Here is a 16,921-nt window from a genome sequence, read left to right as displayed (position 1 = left end):
TTTAAAGAAATAAAATAAAACTTGATATCAGAAATAAGATAAAAACTTGTTTCAAACATGGAACTGAGTTATACACTATATTTTTTATGTAGAACGCATTTCAATAATTGAGAATATTCTAATTATTGAATGTTGAGGTTAATCGTAAATCTCTTAGATAAAACGTGAAGCCTTACAGAGTTAATTGGTGGTTCATTTAAAAATTAAAAAACTATTTAGTCCCAGTACTTATATTACTTAGCGGTAAGTGTGGGTACTATGCATCCTACTTTAATTCCCCCATTTACAATTAATATTAAAATAAGCCAGCGGACATTTTTTTTGAAAATAACAATTATATCATGCTTTCAAATTGTTTTTCATTATATAAATGGATAAAGCAAATGTTGAGTCAGAAAGCGTAGAGAAAAAAATTACGTGCTGATAAGAGGCATTCAAGATACAAGACGGTATAAACTGAGTTTTTTTGGTACCATGTTCAATTTTTACGGAAAACGAAATTCCAAAGCAACAGTTATAAACGAAAATAAATTCTTTACCCAAATACAATTTCGGAAAGGCCGACAAGTCACTTGTCCTTGTGACCAGAACCATTCAACATAATATAGCGAGGTGTACAGAATCAACATTTCCAGTGAAGTATTAGGTACAAGAATACATCAAATAGTACTGGGTACAAATAGCTCTTGAATTTCAAATTTAGTAAATGATTTTGATTAAATCTTTATACCAATCAACGGTTATTATCAATGAAATACTTTGAAATTTTTGAATTCCATACATGAACCGTATTTCTAATAACCTTTTTTCAATTGGATCCTTCCTTGCAAACCGTTATTTGGAACATTTACCTCTCAAGGTCGAAATTTAAATATATAATAAGAACATTACACTGAACTGAGGTGAATCTAGAACCGTCTGTTAAACCGTTAGCGGGATACGAACTTTAATTTTCTAATTTTTGTTTTATAAAATTTACTTTTAATTTTTTTATTTTTAAAAATATTTATGAGTGTATTGATTTTAATTGTTCTATAATACAAATGAAATTATACATGAAAACTATATTGGAAATAAGTTACAGGTAGTCGTTTTATGGGGTAGAAGTAAAAAATAGACAATTCTGCTTTCTTCAATGGCGTCATAACATAATTTTCAAATTAGGTTATGTAGGTAGAAATAGAAACTTCTTAAAAATTATTGCAAATTTAAAAAGAATGTTCGTCTGCAACTTGTTTTGGCTCTAAAGAGATGAAATGATTTTTTGTATAACTGGTTCCACATTTTATTTCGATGTTCGCCATGCACAACCATGTTAGAGATGAGACATGCATCCTTGTCGAATTCGTATCAAGGGCGTCACCAAGGGAGTGCAGGGGGGGCAGTTGCCCCCATATAGATCAAATGTAGTCCTAAGGCTGTGCGAGCATTTGACATCGCATGTCAAATTTAGGTTTAATGTATATTGTAGAAAATATTGAAATATTCAGAATAACATTAAGATTTTGACATCCGTTTTTAAAATCGCCGTCATTTTCATCACGACTATATCAGATTTGTAAAAACGCAAGGCCATTAAACAGTGTAAAATATGTAGGTAGGTATGGTGTGTGTGTGCATTGCATTTCTTTCTAAGACAGCCGTTCACCAGCATTCACTCATTAGTTTTGTATAATTTGTGTCCAATTTGTAGCTTTGGATGTGGTCAAAGCCTCGAAACAAGTTAAAAGGATTTTACTTTTAATTAAAAGCCACCGTGAAAATCCGGAAAAAGTGATAGACGAAATTATAAAGGAAGCTGCTGTTGTTGCAGAGAAATTCGGACTGAAGGAGGACATTACATCAATGCCGGGTAAACAACGTCATAGAAGCAATCATCCAGTAGAAAGCCCTTCAGAATACTGGGAGAGGTATTTAGTAATACCATGCATGGATTCAATTATCACCTCCGTTGAAGTACGTTTTGCTGAAGAACACACGCCATCGTTCGCATTATCTAAGTTAAAACTGGCGCAGATGCAAAAGATGACAACTAAAAATGTGAAACAAATTGTGAATATATTGCCCAGTTTTATGATTTACCGAACATAAAGAATGAAATAGAAATTTGGCAGCAATTGTGGCTCGATAGGCTTAATATAAACAAATCTAACAGTTATTGTCCTAAAAGAAACAAATTTCTTTTTTCCCGAAACCGAAAAAGCATTAAAATTTTTGATCGCACGACCTGTTCAGTAGAGGGATCCTATAACAGCCTCAGAAGTCTAAAAACATGGCTAAGAAGCATCATGGAAGAAGATCGCATTAATGGCCAGAATGAGTGTACACAGAGCTATAATAAATAAAAACCCAAATATTTTTAATGATAAAGTGGTTGAAAGTTTTGCAAAAAATCCTCGCACGTTATGTTTTAATTAAATATTATTTTTGTTAAAATATAATAATTATTACTGTGTTTAAAAGTTTGATTTAGGTATTGTGCTGTAGAGGGCTTGCGAAGTTTTATACATTGATATTAGAACCGTTCTTATTGGAATCGTCATCGAGACAAAGACTTCCAAAGTGTAACGCTTCATTCTCTCGACTGTACCAGGCGTTCATATTTTTTATCCTTCATAATATTGCCCCATTGCCCCCCCCCTCAGACATAAGTTGGCGACGCCCTTGATTCGTATATAACTTAAGTTTTTAATCATTACTGCACTTATAGTAGACAAGATCATATTTGCTTAGTTTTGCTTCCAGTGTACCAAACCATTTTTATCAAATTTGGAATATTTATGTTTCTAATTATCGTAAATATTGTTATTACATCTTTTATAAAACTTGTACGAGATACTTTTATTATATCATATATTAATATTGACGCCAACAATTCCATTTCATATAATATAATTTCACTTGCACCAATGTGTGGAATTAGCGTTTCATCTACGGCGATCCTTGGGGTGCACGAGGCCTCGGCAGGGCGACGCGAGCGCCATCTATTGAGCAGTCATGACAACAAGGCGTCGGATATGTTGTTAATGCGTTACAAGGAGAGAGGTCATACCGGAGCATTTCTAGCGATTATTGTTTGATGAAGTACGACTTTTTTTGAGGGAAAATAGTGAGAAATTGGCTCATCATGACCGTGAGCGCTATCAGAAGAAAGTTCAGGAGTGAGGTTGTGACCCGTTTGAGCTGCGGTACGAAAATATGGAGAAAGATAAGGAACAGTTCCATTTGATGGAACAATATATAACTGAATAGTGTTTGTTTCTTTCCACTTGATTTCAAATTTCCTGCTGAAATTTATATCTTGGGTCATAGGAGTAATTGAGATTTTTTCAGATATTTGGATATCAGACTGATAAATCTGGGTCATCATCTTCGATATATCCAGTCTTTTATGGAAGTTTCATTATTTGCTGTGCGAAAAACTCAAAATTTGCTCTATTATATTCATGCTAAGTAGATGTAAAACAAGCAATATGGGTAATTAGTCCTTGGTACTATCCTTCACAATTCTTTTCATAAATCTAGGCTTTTGAAAAGACTGAAAAACGAAATTTGAACTAGTTAATATATATGAGTGGTCGTATTGTTGATGGAAATTTCAAGCGCCTACGACTCATTTTTTTAGTCTTTACAAGGTATTCCTATGAATACAGTTCACTAAAGCACAATTTACCATCTTTAATTAATTCTTCAAAATAATTGAAAGTCAAAGTTGTGGTGCTGTGATCACCCAACGCATCAACAATATGGCCTACGCCCTGTTGTCGTATCTGACCGCTAGATGGCACTCGCGTCACAGGGAGTAAATATGCAATCCGCATGACTCATGACACCAAGAATTGTGATAACAAATAGTACAGAGTCCAACGTGAAAAAATACGCGAACTCTTGACTACAATAAATGAAAATTTTAAATAAGATTACATTTATTATAAATAAAAATAATTTGATAATTTGAATTAGACATAGGCCTTTGGCTGCTTCGCATTTTACACGCTTTTTAGAATCCCTACATCCCATTGACGACGCCTTTGTCTAAAACTTATTATTGTGAATCTAATGATTTTTTTATTTATTCAAGCGATATCTTGGTAAGTTTTTGTGAGTTGTCACGAGGTTGGGTATGTTTAAATTAACCAGCAACAGTGCAGTCGAATTTCTTCTTATTGAAAATTAATCACTAATTGTATGTTTAAGTGTAAATAATTGCAGTATGTATTCATCATAATTTACTAACGAGAATTTAATTATTTAAAAAAAACTTTCTAAGGCTAATTAAATTGGAAATTGTGAGAGAAGTTGAACAGTTCTATTTTTAATATTTTAGTGTTGTAAGTAAATAGAAAAATGGTAAGTGATTCTTATTGGAATAAGTTAATCTTTAACAAACACCATACTATTGTACTATTGTTTTTGTAATCTCCCTCAAAACAAGGTACTCTTATAACGTTTCCATTGAATGGAATTTCATGTACTCCTATAACACGTGTTTCCCCTCTTATATCGTGAGGATTTGCCACATTACTTGTTCATAATTTCATAAGTTTACACACTGTGTCAATTGTGTTCTTCTAAAATTAAATTAATTGTTATTTATACTACGCGGGATGTAAGTACGAGGTCCAAGGCTGTAAACGTCGGTAAAGAGACGGTTAGAAAAATTTTACACGAGTAATTACACATGACAAAAGTCTGTGCGAAGTCAGTGCCAAAAAATCTGACTCCTGACCAAAAGCTCTCCGTCAACGGGTCTGCTCAGATTTCCTTGAAAGGTTAGAAAAAGATCTGCTTTGAAAGGGACACGATTTGAGTCGAAGAAGCGGTAAAGCAAAAAAACGGCAGAGCTTCTAAAGGCGCGCACCAAAGAAGACTTCCAGCACTGCTTCGATCAATGGAAAAATCGTATTGAAAGGTGTGTGGCGAGGGGAGGGGAGTATATTGAAGGGGAGCATTCGAATGTAGAATAATTTTTATAATTAAACCCTTTTTCGTAACCAGAGTCGTTATTTAATAGCCAGACATCGTAAATAAACTTACATCCCCTAAACTACATCTTCCCGCAGAATTTATTTTTGAATTTTTTTTTAATTTAAATTAATATGTCTCGATAACTGTTCTGGAATATGTATTTAAAATTTCTTGTATCGAATTTCTTATCTGGTGGTATTAGCTTAACTTCGAGCGGTATTATAAGTGTTTGGATATCGATGGACTATTGATTTCATGTAGCTTAGTGTTGAAACTTGTCCAGTGATTTGCCTTTCGGTTGCGTATGGAACGTCTTATCGAAGGTGTTAGATCCATGTGAATCTGTACTGAGTAACGGCGTAGATTAGCAGTCGCAATTTCTTTTACCGCTTAATTCGCAAGCACATTTCCATGTATTCCAGTGTGAGGTGATGGTAACACGGTGTTATTAACATCAGAGCTTGCAAGACGGTCAATAGAGTCATGATTTTCTTGAAAAATATGATGATCATCATCTATCAGCCATCTTCCATCCACTGCTGGATATAGGCCTCCTCTAGTTTAAACCATCTATCTCTATCTTGAGCTGTATGTATCCAATTTCCTACAATTTTCTTTACATCGTCACTCCATCTTGTTGGCGGCCTGCCTCTACTTCTCTTATCCATTCTTGGCCTCCATAAAATATGATATACTGGATATATTTCCTAAAGCAGTTCATTGTTGGATTTAATTCGATACATTTACAGCTTTGAGCGGCTCCGATGGCATCATATGTTATTTTATCAACAACGTCAAGTTGATAATTTTAGAGAAATTGAAATTATTGATTTGTATAACGACCAAATGGATATAGAATAATCAACAAATATTGTTTGTCTATCACTTGTGCCAGAAAAATCGGGGGTGCTTCATATAAAATTTTAGCATTAGCGTGAAAAAAGCTTTTCACGCGAATATACACTACGTTTTTTCTATTATTCATTAAACTATAACATTTAACAAAAGAACTAATTATCGTTATTCTTCTTCTTCTTCCTGCTGTGTATAGGCATCATTGCCTGTTTTTCTTCACATCATTGCCTCTGCTCAGTTACCTGGGAGATTGTCACTCCATCTTTTCCTAGGTCTTCCAATGCTTCTTTGTCCTGCTGGTGATTTGTCCCTTGATATTTTCACAATTCGTTCTTCCGTCATGCGGCCAATGTGCTCATTCTATTTTATCTTTCTATCCAGTACCCAGTCATTGGTGTTATCTATCCCGCATGTTCGTCTTATGTTTTCACTCCTTTCTCTATCCATTAGTGTTCTTCCCGCTATTCTTCGAACTATCTTCATTTCTGTAGTCTCCAATATCCGTTTCGTTTTAGAGGTCTCAGGTCGGGTCTCTGCTGCATAGGATAATATAGGTCTGATTGCGGTCTTGTATATGCGGGCTTTTGCTTCAGTTCGAATGTATTTATTTCGCCAGATTGTGTCATTTAGGTATGCTGCTGCTCTTGAGGCTCTTGTAGCTTGGTTTTTACTTCCGTATCCACGTCCCCGTGTCCAGATATTTCGATTCCCAGATATTTAAATTTCATTTCCTGGTGTATTATTTTGTTATCCACCACAAGCTTACATCTGATCGGTGTCTTGGAAGTAACCATTGATTTTGTCTTTGCCGCTGATATTATCATATTGAATTTTTTTGCTGTTTTGTTAAATTGGTACAGTAGCCTTTGCAGATCGTCCTCGTTCTCCGCCAACAGAACCGCATCGTCTGCATAGCACAGGATTTTGACTTCTTTATTTCCCATTTTGTATCCTCTTAGTTTGCGTACTTGTTTTATGATTTCATCCATCACTATGTTAAATAGGAGCGGACTGAGAGAGTCCCTTTGCCTAATGCCCCTATTTGCAGGTATCTGTTCAGTTAGGTCATCATTTATTTTTGCTTGGATCGTATTTTTTGAGTATATATTTTCGATTATTTTAATGACATTATATGGTATCTGTCTATCATAGAGAAGGTGTATTATGTCTTTTAATTGGGATTATTATCGATTCATTCTGTGGTAGTGATTCTGTAATATTTTGAAGCTGTTCATAGAAACTTTCCCGTTATTAGCATAAAAAATCTCCAATTTAGGAACTTCTTACTTAGAGTTAGTGACACTATTATACCAAAGACAGGTTGTTAGTCATTTCAGTGGCATAAGTCAGGTTATGGACAAAAGTAATAAAATAACTGTGGCAGCATTTGAAGAGTTTTCGGGAAAAGTTGTTACTGAAGTTGAAATATCGATAGAGTTTTTAGCATGTTAATAATGTTGCTTTTTCTCAATTTTTTCACTAGCGATTAGGCAACACAAAATAGAATTTGTTCTTTTCAGACAGAACTGTCATTTTCACATAAAAATGTTACATTTTATTCTAATTCGCTTTGGCAGTGAAAATATTAACTGAACATTCATTATAACTACCAAGCTGTAGAAATTTCATTTTTATAATTTTTGATTTTGAAATAGAACATTTATTTATTAAATTAAACAATTAGAGGAACTGAAAATAAAATGAAGAATTAAGTTATTTGTAGATGTAACAATGTCTTGCATCATATGTATAAATGAAGAAAAAAAAATAAAATTTAAAATATATTTGTTTTTGCTCTGCCCATTAATTACATAAACCGACAAAATATTATCCTAATCAAATATTAAGGATATTTCGACGCCCTTGCATCAATGATCTGTCCAAAAATTCGTCCTTTTCGAGAAGGTACAATTATGGTCTGGGCAGAAATTTGTTCTAATGTCCGTATACGAATTGTCGAAGATATGTGAATGATGTTTTTATCTTTCCTAGCTAATTTCAGTTTATGATTGGAGTTAGCAACGAAATCTTCCGCATATTGTTTAACACAAAGTACTTATCCGAAATAGGGGATTCGATATCATTTTTGTATATTGCATCATATTACATATACCATACGAACCCATCACATATTCAGCAAGTCTTGCTGAAATCAGCTAAGATTGGTAAAAACATATCTTGCATATCTTAGGTAATTCGAATCGATGAACGTGTATAACATCCATTGTTGTAATTTTCGTTTCGGGCGTATTAAATTGACCCATATCTAATGACCTATCACAACAGATTTCAAAATATCTTCTCCATCAGTGTTGTAACAGTTTAGAAACTCCAAATTCTGCAAAATAGTGCAATTATTAAATAAACCCATCACTTATAACGCTTTGTCCATACATTTTTAAATGAATTCACTGTGCAATGAATGCACTATGTCCTGACTGCACTATGTCCTGACTGCACTAACTGGGAGAATGAAACCAACCACCTGCCATGTCTGGCTTCAACTGGGCCACTGATGATTCCAGATCTCCTATAACTTACCCTTTTTAAATGAAATCTGTTTGAATAATATTCAGGCATTTTAAAATATATTAGTTAATAAAACTGGTTCTTAAAGTGCTAACTACAAAAATAACCGACGCAGGCCCCAAAGTATTTATTTTTGCGCAATTTATTTATAGACTGAATAGGTAGACCTTGAATTATGAAAAAATATGGTGGTCATTATATCAGAATCTATTAGGCACAAATGTGTATTGGATTGCAGTTAAAATTTTCCTACACTTGTGAATATTATGTAAATTCGAGGAATTCCACCTATGTAATGAATAATTAGTATTATCTATGTATAGGACAAGGTCGCATTCTTGTTAAAACTTGCTTATCTTTTTATAGATTACATTGAGGGTACTATTATATAAACGTTTTAATTCATTTCTTTTAGTTTAGATTGTCTAAAACAACATTAAAAAGAGCAGGTAGAATAGCTTTTTATAGAAAAAATCATTAGTCCTAGGAACAAACAAAAAAGTTACAACGGGTTCTAATGCTATAAAGCTGCCGAAATGTGAGCTGTATTATAATCTTATGGGAAATTGAAGGGAATTGAGAAGTAATAAAAAGACTGCATTATTTAGGTTTTAGACTTTTTTGTTATCAAATAAAATATTATCTAGCTTCCTTGTAACAGCTCGATTTTTTTTTCTAGGAAATGAAGTATTCTCCACTTTCTCAGCTCAAAAATTGCAATAAAGATGAAACTTACTCACTTGATCGCTGCACCTGTCCCGGTAATATGAAGTCTGCTTTGAATAAGGAAAATTCTAGTGTATGTCCTATACATGTCGTCCAACGTCCGGAAAGTATTTTCAATAAAGATGTTTGGAAATACGAGGATTACATGTGCGAAAATTGTCGAATGAATAAAACTAGTAGCAACAATGATTGGCCTATGGGTAACAAAAAACAGTTGATGGATTGGGATGATAAACTAAGAAGTATTTGGGATGGCGAAGATGTATGTATAACCATTGCCTTAATTATATTGCGATTTTAAAGACTAGTAGATTTCTGTCTTGTTTCGCTTTGAGTTTTATCCGTATTTTTCCAACTTACCAATATCTGTGATATATTAGTGCCACAGCTGTTTTTTGTGTCCTCTCATTTTATAAATACACTTTTCAACATTTTCTTGTTACCTATTCTCATTTCGTTAATACACTTTTCAACAGTTTCTTGAGTATTGTCTTGTTACCTATTTTCACGTCGTTAATACATTTTTCAATAGTTTTTTGAGTATTATCTTAATACATAATATTCTCATTTCATGCATCTAGCTATCTTCAGCTTAGTTGAGTTACAATTCCTATATTTCTTCGTCGCTTCTTGTTTTCCTTTCTTCTAAATCTTTTTTGATATTTTCACTTCCATCTACATATGACTCAATTTCAAAAAGACATATTGATTGGAATTTATATTTTATTGACCTTCTATAACATCCGTCTAATTTGAAAATTGATCATGTAAGAATTCACATGCTTTTGACGCTTAATAAACTCGAGATGAACTGTCAAAATTATTAGATCAAGAATGATACTTTTTTACCTATCCTTCCATAAATCTTACTTGACCTGGGAGCTATATTTAAAATTTTCTTTATACTGAAAATTTGGATGCATTTCCTCAGAATATGAGATCAGTATATTTTTAACTAAACCTAAGGTTACATCAGAAATTATTTCTTTTATTTCCCCACAAAATCTGCACTCAGCAGTTTCTTATAAATCTAAGGTGCTTCCTGAAAGTTGTGAAACCTGAATTCAAATTATTAAAAAGTTCTGTTTCTAGCAGATCAAAGTACCATGGAAATTTTTTAAAGTACTTCAGCCTAGAAGGGCATCCCCAGAGTGCTTCTTCCTTTTCTCCTTCTTCCTAAACTTTATGTTGTATAAGCATAAAACTTCTCATAGAAGTATATAATTTAATCAGATGTACAGCTTGATCATATTTTATCTACATAATATATTTGTTATTTAGGTGTGTCAAAAATGTTTGAAAGAAATCAGGTCTAACTTACCAAGTCCTGCTTCAAATCAACAACTTCGCGAAGATATCAGCCAGGATGGAGAACAACTCCTCTCAGATATTAGTACAATTCAGCAATCCCACATTGACTGTTTACCTGAAAGTGAACAATCATTCGATATTTCGGCACTGATTTCACAAGAAGGCAATCGAGAACTTTCGCTATTTGTTGATTGCAATGGATACTCATCTTTGGATGAATATTACATCATGAAGCACATGATGGCCTCTGGTCTCGCGGCTGCCACTGTATGAGAAAATTAATATAGATCGGGGAAGTATTAGCGAAACTCGAAAAAATGATGCGCTTTAAATATAAAACTGTGTATATAATTTTAATGGTGTACATTTCTGACGAAAAATTGCAACTTGAATATGGTAAATTTCCATAAAATTGGAAGATAAAAGAAAATTCGATACATCTATTTTGTAGTTTCTTCAGTTTTCTTCTTGAAGATAAAAGAAAATTCGATACATCTATTTTGTAGTTTCTTCAGTTTTCTTCTGGAAGATAAAAGAAAATTCCTTACATCTATTTTGTAGTTTCTTCAGTTTTCTTTGGTTTGAAATAATTAAGATGATGTATTCAAATAAATCTTGTTTATATTTTGACTAAACTGGTTAAAAGTCCCAGTATTTATATTTCATAAAATCGTCTAGTAGTTTATAAAATAGAATTGACGCATCATATAAACTGAATATAGAAAAACGTACAGAAATTTTCCCTTAATATAATTCATGTATTTATACATAACACCAGTTATATTAGGTACAGTTCATCGAGATGAAAATTTAAATTAAGAACACTGATGATACTTCAGTTCTATTACCAAAATTTTAAAGTAGAAGTGGTTGATTTCAAGTGGTTTTGTACGGAGCGAAACATCATTTAATGTTTACCAATTATTTTTCAAAGTGCAAAATATGTTGGTAACGATAAAACAGAATTTGCATATGACTATTGATTCAGGAAAAATATTTATTAATACCTCTTAACTATTAATAATGTCTAGCAACCTTGAATTAGCAGTTTGTATAATTGTTTGTATATTTTGAAACTTGACATTATGAATTGAAGATGGAAGCCTTTGTCGACTAGGCTTTAACTATGAATTATTGAGAGAAATAATACTGCTACAAAACTACAAAATATCAACTGAAAGTTAAGCAAGACTACTTCGAATATAGAGAATATCAATTCATTAACAAACTTCGATAAAATTTAACATATTAGTTACTAAGTTCTCGATCTAATGAAGAAAATAGATTTTTTTAGCTTTAATCGATTTTATAGCTTCACATAATATCTTTCGATAACACTATGGCGGCAGTAAACATTCATTGAGGCACCCAACTTACACCGAACAGACTTCAAACTGTTTGAAAGAAATATTTCCAAGCGCTTCGTCTAATTATGAAAAAAATGGTACTTTGCAACTTATGCAGCCCAATGTTATTAAAAATTGTTGTTCTTTTGAATTCTTAGTTTAAAACCCTCAAGCAAAAGAACCATCAGAACCTTGTAGAATGTATGCGAGAAATTCTTTCATTACTTATCCTGAGGGGCTTAAAGGACTATAATCATTATAGTCGCGCTCTTGTATCGAGTTGTCTAGGTGAGAGAGTACTGCCATCATAAAAATTTGAGAACTTATAGTTATTTTTAATATTGTTTTATTTTTTCAAATGTACTTTATATGAGACTTTGACCCTACCAATTTATATTACATATCGAACAATACCTTACCCCTAAATAACGGATGTTTTATTCTAAAATTGTCACTATTATATATAAAAAAATTAGTAAAAGAAGTTGCAAACGTTGTATATGAATAAGTACATCGCGCGATTTTCAGGTTTTTGCTTTATGCTACTTCCGATCTTAAGGTTAGTATTTGGCTTGAATAATAAGCGGCATGCAGAATCGTTGCGCGTCGTTTCTTGCGACGCCCAAAAAAATGACAACTGCCATATTAGTTTCAGTGCAGACATGTAGGGTGCTCCGTAAGTAGCGAAAAAGGACACCTAACAATACGATCTGACATGCCGTATACTCTGCGCTTATATACATATTTATTATAATAAAAAAAGTTGTGAATCGGCTCACTCCCCATGCAGAAAGGGGCGCCGAATGGCTTTTTGTTATGTTGTGCATATTTATATATATAAATAATACTGATTAGCTAATATATTTTTGTGCGGGGAGGTGATTCCATTTTTTTTATTATCGTATTTTTTATTTTGTTTTCTGTTAATTTATGGTTACACCTCCTTCCATTTGTGATTAGCTCGTAGTTGGATTACGAAAATATTTTTTTTTTGTTGAAAAGTACGCTCAATACTTTTGTTAAGTGTAATCTTGTCCTTAATCCCGATCCCGTTTTTCCTGTCTCCTTATATCCCCTTACCTCAAGACGTCGGACCGGAAAGAAACGTACCGGGAAACTGACTTGGCGACGCTAGAATTTCTAATATTCTCGGTGTTTTTGAGATTATAAAAGTTACTGCGTCAATGAATAATATAGTCTTATAACATTTTGTTTGTACTTTTTCCTCAATGTGTACTAAATTTTTAGATAATCATGTTATCGGAACATTACCAGTTGATTTAAGAACTAAGTAATTTTGTACATTTTAGAAATCTCAATAATATGTCGTAATATTGCATTGAAATGTTGTAGAAAATGTATCTCGATAACGTTTCTGTGATGTTACAAATAGTTTCTTGTAGCACGTTTCTGTCTGGGCCGACTTATCTGTATCAAAACAGTTTTTTGAGTCGAGGTATTTTGAAAATTTTCCAGCATTATTCTTTCCAAAATTTTTTAATATCACACCGATTAATATGCTTTGTTTCAGTATAATGTTATAGTTTTTTATGTTGAGTTTAGTACAGATTTTTTAGCGAATTTAAATTGTTAACATCGGTGTGAATGAATTATTTGATGTTTTTTTGATAAGATGATTTTTACTTCGTCTTAACTTTAGATCTGCCAAGTAATATTGAAAATAACAAAAAAACACACTGTAAATGCACTCGTTCGACTTTTTTTCTCGAGGCAGATCTACCATCTTTGCGTATTTTACAGTTAGTGTTTTTTATACATTTAGGTGTTTTTTAAGAGCGTTTTCATTTATTCAAACAAAATAGACGCAAAAACACCATATTGAATAGTTTAATTAAAATACATAAAGTGAGAGCATTCAATCTAATACAAAAAATAAATAAAAACAACAAAAAAAGTTTGCAGCAAATAACCTCTCCTTTTGTAGTATTAATGAATTAAATAAGTAAATGGAAATGGTTACTTTTAAGTTGACTGTAGAGAGTTAATTATATTTTTAAAAACTTAAGTTTACAAATGCCATTTCACATGTATATAATTTTGATATTCTTATCAAACAACTTTTTTTCAGGTGAATTTTATTTTGTGTACATTGTAGTTATAGAACATCTAAAGGGATTCTTTATTAACCTCTATTGTTTCAAAAAACAATTGTAATACATCAAACATATTTTAAAATTTTTCACAAATATCATTTTTAATACATTTTGATTATATAATTGAAAAGATGCAGAAAAACCAGGCAGTCTTTGGGAGTTCTAGATAAGCTCATTTCTAAAATCTTTGAAAATAATCAATTTATCATTGAAGTATTATCTACTACTATTAAAATCTTATATATCGATAAATGAATAGTTGCTTTAACCCAGTAAATTCATAATGTTTACTGATGCTACCACTAATATTCACAATTACACTATCTGGTACTTCGAGCCGGAGCCGATATTTGGAAGGCTCGATGAACCAGACAGTGTCCTTATGAGTGTCAGTGTATTTATGATAATTTAAAATTTCTTCCAACGATACTGCTATTGAAAGGCGCGATTTTTTTTGAAAATTTTATTGACCAACTACGTATTTTACTGGCATACTAATTCGTCAAGTTTTTTGCACTTTTCAATGTTATCATTTTTTTGAATATGAAAGTTTGAAAAAGAAATTCCGCCTGATCGAATGTTTGTACAGCTAATAATGTATTTAGATAACACTAAAATACTTATATTAGTTTTTAGCTACTTTTCTAACAGAGCCTGTATAGATGGCTATAGTAGTTAAATATTATTTTTTATCGAAAACTTGAAAAAGAAAACAAGACATCAACACAAAATTTACTCGTCTTTTAGAGCTGAAAAAATGCAAAAAAAAATGTTGAGTGAGTGAATGAAAAATATTTTTCAAATAATATATGTCATTTTTCTTATCAGCATGTTTGTTAAAATTGCCGAAATCACTATACTCTCATTTTTTTAAGCACAGATCCATGTCTTCGCGGCTCATAATATTTTTATAATAAGTATAATTTTATTTTTAGTAACAATTGTAGTTCTTGTAACTAAAATTACTGAGTAGCAAAATCATTAAATTAAGGGGAGATGGTCAAGTTCGGCATGAATAAATTTTACACATTTTATTGATTAAGCTATTTTATGTTTATTTAGGTAGGTTCACATATTAAATTTCACATGTTAACCATCAGATACTACCTAACGAGACAGTAGACGCCTTAACTAACCACAACTTCTATGTAAGTATGATACTATGAAATGTGGATAGGTCGAATACTGATTTTGAAATGTTAATTCTGATGCTGTAGACTAATTCTAATCATTTTCACAATAGAAAGCTTTTTTATTACAGTCACCTTACCTAATCAGAACTTATATACAAGTCTAAATGGATACGTCAAATATAGATAACGAGATGTCACACAATGAAATGGATATGTCAAAGACAGATTGCTAACTCTCATTATCGGTATCGCTGTATCAATCTAACGCTGTATAGGTGCTAAATTACACAGTTTTTATAATCAAAAGCATTCTAACGTCACAAAAATTGAGAAAAACGAATTAGGAATTTTAGCAAAAATGTTTCACTATTCAATCTCATTGTAATATTAGATGTGTATTGCCCTGATAACATCTTCAAGGCATAGTTACAACTTGGATTCTAATTGCATCTTGATACGTCTGAACCCACATTTCTGCCAGTTTCTATGAAAGCTCACTTAGCTCAACCCTACGACCTATATCATGCGAAAAGAGTTTAATGGAGCTAACGCCTAGACTCCGTACAGGACCGCAAACTAATGTTACTCCAGACTATAGCACTTCCTTACGAGAATTAGGAGTATCGTTTGCTAGGATGTCTATTTTCTTACACTGCCTCATTGACAGTCTTTCCCGTGTCTGTATTTTTGGACAAACTAACGACGCAAATTTTTGTCGTCTGAGATTAAATTGTAACTCGATTGTTCATCCCCTTCGAAATTTATCTTGACTAATCTGGTAATTTCACCAAAAAATTTTTACTGCTGTGTAGTCCTTGTAACAAAGCGACTGCATTCGCAAAAAATTATCTTAATTATTGCTATATTCCTACGACAGCCTTTTCTCAGTTCCCTAAATTGTGTCAGTACTCTAGACGGAATACATTGTGTAATTTCAATTTAGAGCAAGCTTTGCTTTACAAGCGCTATGGAAGCAGCACATTCTTAAACAGAAATATTTCTATTCTAACAGGCGTGCTGGTCATTTTGATCACAAAACTAGTGCCTTTAATAACGTATAAAGCTGGTTACATTATGTCACAACGCAAAGAAAATATAAGTTTAAAAATTGTTAGGTGCAGTGTATACATTTTCTTCTATATCTTTTACTATACTTTTAGATAATATCAATGTTTCCCAATGTAACTAAATTCTGGTAGTAAAGTTATTTTTAACATTAGAGCTTGTATTTTAATAGAATTTCATTCGAAGCTTCTTGGACATAGTTTGGGATAATTAAACGTTGAGTATATAACCGTAAGCTGGATAAGACCTTTTCCTCATCTATTTTTTCTCTCACACGAATCTGGTAGTTCCACAGCCTTTTTTGGAAATTATGATTTTGTTAGGAAGTATTTTTTGTAGCAGCAACACAGTAAATTAAAGTTAAGTTCATATACTATAAAAAAAGCAAAAAAAAATGAATTGTACTCTACTTTAAGTTTTATTGAATTATATCGAATGGGATTTTTTCTTTTTATTAACATTTTGTCTTGTTTTTCAGCTGTTGGTTTCCTAATCGATATATTCAATATAGCATAGATTTTAATTTTACTTTAGTGCCTCTTTAAACATAATAAAAATAATTTTTACATTTGCCTTATACGAAATATTGTATTGAAGCAATTCTCAATTAGATTCTTGACTTCTCTTTTAGAAATCAAGTGTTTATATTGAAGTTTCGCTGAATGTACAGGTCACTAAACAAATTAAAAACAATTTTTCTGATTTCAGCTAGGGTACTTGCTTCACACATGAAAAAATTCATGAAAAATATACACAAATTTCATATTTAGATATTAGGTACATGTTTGTAGCGTGGACTTTTCTTATTTATAATCATCAGGAAAAATAAAAAGCAAGTACACTGATTTTATTTATTTATTACCCAACACAACTC

General features: G+C 32.1%; 1 protein-coding gene across 2 annotated transcripts in view; it reads left to right on the top strand.

Annotated features, from left to right (window-relative positions):
• Positions 1 to 10,667, top strand: part of LOC130897516 (uncharacterized) — a 63,559-nt gene extending 52,892 nt beyond the window's left edge. For both annotated transcript variants that reach the window (XM_057806412.1, XM_057806413.1), the window contains exons 10-11: positions 9,032 to 9,340; positions 10,360 to 10,667. In XM_057806412.1, coding sequence (XP_057662395.1) covers positions 9,032 to 9,340; positions 10,360 to 10,662 — 612 coding nt within the window. In that variant the 3' untranslated portion in view covers positions 10,663 to 10,667. The remainder of the gene's footprint in view (positions 1 to 9,031; positions 9,341 to 10,359) is intronic.
• The last annotated feature ends 6,254 nt before the right edge of the window (positions 10,668 to 16,921 follow it).

This window comes from Diorhabda carinulata, chromosome 8 (assembly GCF_026250575.1).
Source record: "Diorhabda carinulata isolate Delta chromosome 8, icDioCari1.1, whole genome shotgun sequence".
NCBI lineage: Eukaryota > Metazoa > Arthropoda > Insecta > Coleoptera > Chrysomelidae > Diorhabda > Diorhabda carinulata.
The sequence above is the reverse complement of the archived record's forward strand: the minus strand, read 5'-3'. Positions and strand labels throughout refer to the sequence as shown.